This window comes from Petromyzon marinus, chromosome 8 (genome assembly GCF_048934315.1).
Source record: "Petromyzon marinus isolate PM22_M1 ecotype Great Lakes invasive population chromosome 8, UKy_Petmar_22M1.pri1.0, whole genome shotgun sequence".
Lineage (NCBI taxonomy): Eukaryota > Metazoa > Chordata > Hyperoartia > Petromyzontiformes > Petromyzontidae > Petromyzon > Petromyzon marinus.
Window position 1 is genome coordinate 20,155,443 of NC_133674.1, and position 8,243 is coordinate 20,163,685.

An 8,243-nucleotide genomic window follows, 5' to 3' on the forward strand; every position below is an offset into this window, starting at 1 on the left:
ATTTTATTATTTTCTGTGTACGTGACTTTACCGAAAGCAAAAACGAAAGAGGTGTGGTGAGACTGCGGGCGCCGGTTTGGAAGTCCCCTGGCGTGGATGGAGGCGTGTGGTGAAACAGAGTCCCCTGGCGTGGATGGAGGCTTGTGGTGAAATAAAGTCCCTGGCGTGAATGGAGGCGTGTGGTGAAACAGAGTCCCTGGCGTGGATGGAGGCGTGTGGTGAAACAGAGTCCCTGGCGTGGATGGAGGCGTGTGGTGAAAGAGTCCCTGGCGTGGATGGAGGCTTGTGGTGAAATAAAGTCCCTGGCGTGGATGGAGGCGTGTGGTGAAACAGAGTCCCTGGCGTGGATGGAGGCGTGTGGTGAAACAGAGTCCCTGGCGTGGATGGAGGCGTGTGGTGAAACAGAGTCCCTGGCGTGGATGGAGGCTTGTGGTGAAACAGAGTCCCTGGCGTGGATGGAGGCGTGTGGTGAAACAAAGTCCCCTGGCGTGGATGGAGGCGTGTGGTGAAACAGAGTCCCTGGCGTGGATGGAGGCTTGTGGTGAAACAGAGTCCCTGGCGTGGATGGAGGCGTGTGGTGAAACAAAGTCCCTGGCGTGGATGGAGGCTTGTGGTGAAACAAAGAAAAATCGGAGCCGTTTTGTCGATCCACCATGGGATGAAGTTCGTCTCCAGGGACTTTGTCCCGACATGGCTGTTTGTTTGGCCATACTTCACCGCGCTGGCTGCTGTGTCGCGGGAGACTTGTGTTGTTGCGGGTGATCGGCGACCCTCTAGTGACCCCAAGCGACGTCGATCGGTAACCCTCACTCACTCGTTAGCATCCCCAGCACGTGCCAGCCAAGGTGACGGTGTGGGGAACCTTCTGCCATGGTGGGTGCTGTTAGATGGGTGGTGGTATTTGAAAGGGTGTGGCGGTACCCTGATGTGGCGGGACCCTGATGTGGCGTGATCCTGGTGTGGCGGAATCCTGGTGTGGCGGGCCCCTGGTGGTGTGGCGGAGACCCTGGTGTGGCGTGACTCTGATGTGGCGAGACCCTGGTGTGGCGTGACCCTGGTGTGGCGGAACCCTGGTGTGGCGTGATCCTGGTGTGGCGTAATCCTGGTGTGGCGTGATGTGGCGGGGACCCTGGTGTGGCGTGGACCCTGGTGTGGCGTAATCCTGGTGTGGCGGGGACCCTGGTGTGCCGGGACCCTGGTGGTGTGGCGGAGACCCTGGTGTGGCGGGACCCTGGTGTGGCGGGGACCCTGGTGTGGCGGGGACCCTGGTGTGGCGGAATTCCTGGTGTGGCGGAACCCTGGTGTGGCGGAACCCTGGTATGGTGGGATTCCTGATGTGGCGTAACCCTGGTGGCCCGAGTTCGATTCCCGCTCACGGCCAGCATCAGTGACGATTATCTGAACCGGTCCGGGACCTCCCCTAGGTCGACTCAGCCCCAAATGGGTACCTGTTGCAGCGTATAAAAACATTGCTACTAAGGAGACAAAGGCGGCCGGGCGTTGCTGTTGGCCACCCACCCCCTCGTGTACCGTGCCGGCCTTCAAATATGCTCGCTCACAGCACTTGCCCCAACAGTCTGAGAAGGCTACACGGGGGATCTTTGTCTTTGTCTTGCCTCCCTCCTCTCCCACTTCAGTCCCTCTCCCTCTCCTCTCAAGCCCCTCCCCCTGCAAAGCCCCCCCCCCTTCACAGGATGTGACGTAACGTCACTTCCTGCGCGGTGACCATGGCCGATCTGGAGGCTGCGACGCGGGGGAAGACGGCGACGCCCTACCCGGCACCTAAGGGTAGCGCCAGGGGTGGCACCACCACCACCACACTATCAGGGGTGGCACCACCACCACACCATCAGGGGTGGCACCACCACACCATCAGGGGTGACACCACCACTATCCCCACGCCAGGCGTCTCTAACCATACTTTACCACTCTGGGTCAGTGCGGATTAGTGAATGTGGATTACGTATTGGAACAACGATGTATGGGTATAGTGCTATACAGTATGCTCTGCTTGCCCACCCCACGTGTTTTTGTGTACGATTGCTTGTCACCCATACCAAGTAGACAGTCCATGCTCCAACCTGCTTAGCTTCTGAGTGCTGATAGGATCAGGCGTAACCAGAGTGTTGAGAGGGTGTGTGGGGAGTGTGTAATGTGTTCTGTGCGTTGCGTGATATGCGAACTGTATAAAAAGCCTACGTGTTAAAATGTTTGGTGTGTTTTGTGCTTGTGTGATGAGGCTGTGTATGGTGTGGGTTGTGTGTGTGTTGGTGCATAGTGTGAGTGGGGTGTATGAGGTGTACACGCTGTTTGGAGTGTGTACAGTACTTCTATAGATGTCCGCATCCGAGCGTGACAGGTGTGTGTGTGTAAAGTACTAGTGTCATCATGAACCGGTTCGCGACATTACAGATAGTTTATAACGCTGTGCTATGATCCCCGCAACCTAAGTTCGACTCCTGGCTGTGAATCCCATCACCACCACCACCGACCGTCCAGTTTCGTATCTAAACCTGGGACTCGTTTGGTGGGTGACCCCTAAGGGTGTCCTGGGACTCATTGGTGCTGACCTGCCAGGCCCGATCACCACCCCCATGCCTCCACCCCCTTCGCCCCTCCCTCTATTCCAACTTAGTTTAAAAAGATTGTTTGTCATTGTAAAGCGTCTTGCGGTGCCAGCGCACTTAGGCGCTGCGTAAATGCAACAATCGCCTTGGGTTCCTACCTGGTGAAATTAAGTTGATGGTGAACTCAGTTTAAAATAGCAGACCTGGTACTACACGTTACGTCAACATCAACTCTTGAGATGAGACCAAGGTTGCGTGGTTTTTTTGCACGTGAATTGTTTGTGGGTCATGGTTTGCTTGTAATGTTGCCTCTGTGTTTAGCGTGGACATGCACGGGTATGTGTGTGTTAGTGCAACTGACGACCTTCATCCCGCTCCCCTTCAGATGTGTCGGACAAGGTTCTATGCGACATGATCTTCAACTACCAGATTGCACACACGCAGCGCGAGATGAACCGAGGTTCGTGCTGTTACCCTGACTTCAACCCTGACCCAAAGCTTACACTACCCCAGACCCTAACTCCAATCCTCATACTGACCCTAAACCATCTTGATTCTCATCTAAGCCTGACTCTAACCATAACCCTGACACACAACTCTGACAATGCTCAAATGAACGCTGAACCAATGCTGGAAATTCAATATTCCTCTAAGGCTAATTTCTCCAAAGGACAACTACGATTAACAACTGTGTAAAATATCACCTTTATTAAAATGTATCTTCCAAATTTGGTCCCAAATGTACGACTGGTGTCATACCACGACATGAATAATCCATTTAAGGCTGGCTGTAATATTACTGAAATTCAATACAGAACCAGATTATGGGTGGTGGGTTATTTTGTGTGCAGTACTTTGGTGACCAGGCTGAGGCCCATCAACGTCCCTCCACTCGACAAGCTCGTTCAATCAGAGGCGGCTGTCTGTGGGATTCAGTACCCAGTGCCGACTCGGCACTCTGACCTGGAGCCACCTGGGCACCTCGAATGTGTTGATGCTTATTGCATTGACTCCACGTGGATGATCGTTTGAGTGTTTTCTCCACACCGGGACTTGAACTCGTAATGCTTTGATTCCATAACGATTCGTAAATAAATCTCAATATGTATAATTATTTTACATTATGAGACCTCCTTTGCCAGTAACAAGATATAGTAATAGGTTTTACCCTTTTAACTGGCACAAAAAACTGACACCTTTATTCAAGGCATCATGTTTGCAATAACCATAACACAAGCAGTCAAAATGCAAACAAAAGAGACAACTCTGGTAATAATATGCACTGTCCTTGAATTTGATTGGTCCACACCCGAGACGGCTTTTCTTAGAACCTAGTCTCCACTGGTGTTGGATCAGAAGACGCCAAAAGGCGTACAACTCAAAAACAGCGCACTATCAGAGTATTGAGGGCTTGGGGTGAGCATTTACATTATGAGACCTCCTTTGCTAGTAACAAGATATAGTAATAGGTTTTACCCTTTTAATTGGCACAAAAAACTGACACCTTTATTCAAGGCATCATGTTTGCAATAACCACAACACAAGCAGTCAAAATGCAAACAAAAGAGGCTATTGCAAACATGATGCCTTGAATAAAGGTGTCAGTTTTTTGTGCCAGTTAAAAGGGTAAAACCTATTACTATATCTTGTTACTGACAAAGGAGGTCTCATAATGTAACTGCTCACCCCGAGCCCTCAATACTCTGATAGTGCGCTGTTTTTGAGTTGTACGCCTTTTGGCGTCTTCTGGTCCAACACCAGTGAAGACTAGGCTCTAAGAAAAGCCGTCTCGGGTGTGGACCAATCAAATTTAAGGACAGTGCATATTATTATCCGAGTTGTCTCTTTTGTTTGCATTTTGACTGCTTGTGTTGTGGTTGTTGCAAACATGATGCCTTGAATAAAAGTGTCAGTTTTTTGTGCCAGTTAATAGGGTAAAACCTATTACTGTATAATTCTTCTTACGCATGTGTCGTAAGCATAAGGATTACGTTCAATCTTTGAGATAGTGAATCGTCACATTTTATATCGTGATTCCCCCATTCCCTGTTAACCCATTCCCTGGCGACCCCCTTCCCCTGTGCTCTGTTGACCCCATGACATGTGCCACCTCTGTAGAGCAACACTGCGCACGGCTGCTGAAGCTGGCGCGCCTAGCGGAAGAGCTGGAGGCAGATGAGTGGCGCTTCCGGCCGGTGGAGAAGCTGCTGGGATTTTCCAACCAATCCTGACTGCATGTGAAGACTTGTGCCCCCCCCACTCCCCCTGTGTGTGCATGCACACTTACACGCAATTGTGCACAAACCACTGCTGTGTACTTGTGAACACACACACAGAGCCATCCACATCTCACATTGCACACATAGACAAAAAAAAATCAGATACACCCCTTATAGCCTTAACAGACTTTTGGGGCAAGCGTTGTTCGCGAGCACCAATGACGGCCGGCACGGCACACGGGAATGTGAGTGGCCATTTCCACGCGACCTGGTTCAGGGGTTACACTGGGGTTCTGAGCAGTGGGGGGCAGGGGTCACAGGGTTCATAGTGCAGTGCATAAATCACTACTCTGCCAAGAATACTATTTTCTAGCAAACAGCTGTTTGGTAGTTGGTGGTGCTGATTAGTTCTGGGTCCTGCCACCGGACTAATGACGGAGTGGGAATTGAGGTCACGATCACCATCAGCCATGGTCAATCCACTGCTGGATGACGTTCTCCCCTCAGTTGCTGCCACCCCTCCCGTGGTGGGTAGCGGCTTATTTTAACCCGCGCTTGGTCGTCGCTACTCGAGATGGCCGCGGTGTTAAACGCGCGCACGCAAACCTTAACGTCCACTTGTACACCATGTATATACGTTGTGTATATTTGAATAAAATTGCATACAATTGCATTTCTGTAAAGGTAAGCCATTGCGTTATTTTCATGTGGACATGGTCAGGAGGGATATATGTATGGAGTAATGAGGCAATTTGTAATGCGCACGCCATATTACACGGACCTAAATGACCCCGTGATTCATAGCGAGAAGTCAGGCTCTTGGTCGCTGAAAAGCCAAGCGAAAGGTGGAGCCTTTAAGAACCCCGTGAGCTTTTCAAATGTGTTTTGTCTGTAGAAATTGAACGCTGCTGCTGTGAATGTGCAGTAACAGCGGGATGACGATGATGGCAGCGTTCCAGACGGGGGAGGTTGGCCACGGAGAAAAACGATGTCCGGCAGTGAGGGTGTCCGGTCCCTTGGTGCTGGGTAGGATTGTGAGTCATGCTGATTGGAGTGCTTGGTGATATATGTGAGGATAAGCTAATGGAAACCCACCCACTGGTGTTAACAATGTAACTGGTGTTGGCCAAATATATCCAAGTGTAAAAAATCAAATTACTCAATTGGGATTACACATGGCAACGTCGTGCTCGACTGCGAATTATAGTGGAGGAATTCGATGAGCAATAAAGCTCTTTATCACAGCAGGGGTGTGGCAGGACCCTCTTGAAAAAGAGTTGAGACTTCGTGAGGCTATACAGGGTAAATAAAGTATAAACATCCTACCAATATTTTGACCACAAACAATTTATGGGTGGCGGTGGTGGGGGAAGTGGAGAGCTGAACCTTCAGGGACTTAGCACAGCAGACGACGAGGAAGGAGGGAATAAGTGATGGGGCAGTTTGCCCTGGGAATGAGATCCGTGGGTAGTCGGCGTTGTTTGCCCATTGGGGACACGTCGGTGGAATTGGCTATTTGTGGGGCCACCCTTTCACCTGTTAAACACCTATAAGTGTGATAGCAGAAGAGATGCAGACAAGGGATGTAGTGAAATGAGCGATGTGTCGACAAATATAGATGAGAGACGCAGCCTAGAGGTGGGAGAATCGTTGGCTTATGACAATTATACGGTGTATTAGGGTTTGATTTTTAAGCGGATATTTGAAGCATCCCCGATTAATTCCATGGATCGGGAGTCCCCTGTGCCACTTGGAGCACTAATAATAACAATTTACATGTGTAAAGTGACGAATTTCATCCGTAAATCCCAATGCGCCCCGTGCATGGAAAGCAGGAAATAAACAGAACCTGCTGGGTAAACGGCCACAACTCGCGGGGGTAAAGGGCAGTTTACAGAGGTGAGCGTTCAAAACACGACTCAGAAATGGCTCACGACTGTCTTAATAGCAAAGGCAAAGCGTTGTTCCAAAGCTTGGGAGCTGCACTGGCAAAAGCCCGAGCAGCCCTACATGAACAGAGCCGTGACTTCGCAGTACATAAAAGAAGTACGATCTGAAGATCTCATGGACAGCTGTCGGTGTAAAATGACGGATCAGTCCCTGTCAATATTGCGGGGCTAACCCATTGCGCTGTCTGTGAGCTTCTGCTCAAAGGGGCCACTCTTAGCAACGGAAGTTCGGAGATGGTGGGAAGCCGGGGTTGTGGTGGGGGGGGGGGAATCGCAAGGGATGGGCTCAGCAGCGCCACAGCCCGGCTGCACGTGGTGTTACACGGCGCCTGGTGGAAATAGAGTTGGGGTATTCAATTAAAACGTTACTTTTTTTAACCAGGTAAGGCCCAGTGAGCTATACTGTATAGGTATTTTTTTGCAGAAGCGACCAGGCCACAAATGATAGCTCAACAAAGTGACTTATCAACGTGTGGCCATTTATAGCAGTCAAATACTCTAAACGCGTTATGTTGATTCTGAATGTGGAGGGAAAACCCGGAAGACCCGGAGAAAAATCCACGCGACCACGGGGAGAACATGCGAACTCAAAATACACAGCAGCCGTCACGGTTGGGGTCGAACCCACGACCTCCTGCATACCGGGCGAGGTGGTTAACATCTCGCCACGTGGCGCCATAATTTGTGTTATAATTGTGTTTATTACTGTACTGTACGCTGGTTTAGCCTGGAAAACTCCGCCGAGTTTTCGCAGCGGGGGGCGATGTTGCGTCTGTGGGGATGTGGCCAATACCAGTTACATCGTCATGTGTTTTTTTTTTTCTACGGGGGATGAAACCGCATGCAGAACAGGGGGAGAACGTACAAACTCCCTGCTGAAAGCCACCCCAGTCGAGAGTCTAACCGAGGCCCTTATTGCTGTGAGTGTAAACACTCGTGTCACCCTGCCACCGACCGGCACTGTCTGCACGATGCGATTTGGTCCACTGGATTGATGTCGAATTGTAGCGGCATGCTGGGACGCTGTACAGGCAGGGTGAAGTGGAACGTGGACATCCTGTGTAGGGTGAACAAGTGGCCGTCATCGGCAGAATTAACAGAGGAGGGTATTGAAACCTGGACATGCACGTGTGCATGGAAGACCACTGCAACGTTAGCTGGAGTAGGAAAGGCACTTCCAGACGAAACAAACACAACTCCATATGCGTATCTCCACGTAGACAAAACGGCGCAACTATTTATTACGCATCCCATCAGCCGCGCGGCATTCTGGGAATGCACAAAATATCAGCAGCATTGCTTCAAGCCAAGCAATTCTGTGGAGCGGTCTCGACACGCAGTGTCTCATCAGTAGAGCGAGGCCTGTTGCCCTCCACCTTACAGGAGGCAAGGACCCTCGCTCGCTGTACGCTACGGCGTTCCTAGTTTGACTCAATGTATAAGGTAACAACTCAACTCAAAATACTCATCATTGGCGTCGTTGTGGAGAATACAAGTAACAACATGAA

General features: G+C 50.6%; 1 protein-coding gene across 1 annotated transcript; it reads left to right on the forward strand.

Annotated features, from left to right (window-relative positions):
- Positions 1–1,629: 1,629 nt before the first annotated feature.
- Positions 1,630–5,459, forward strand: ANAPC16 (anaphase promoting complex subunit 16). The gene is made up of 3 exons (XM_032950121.2): positions 1,630–1,788; positions 2,953–3,027; positions 4,686–5,459. The coding sequence occupies exons 1-3, from the start codon at positions 1,728–1,730 to the stop codon at positions 4,796–4,798; spliced, it is 249 nt and encodes an 82-aa protein (XP_032806012.1). The 5' UTR covers positions 1,630–1,727; the 3' UTR covers positions 4,799–5,459.
- Positions 5,460–8,243: the final 2,784 nt, after the last annotated feature.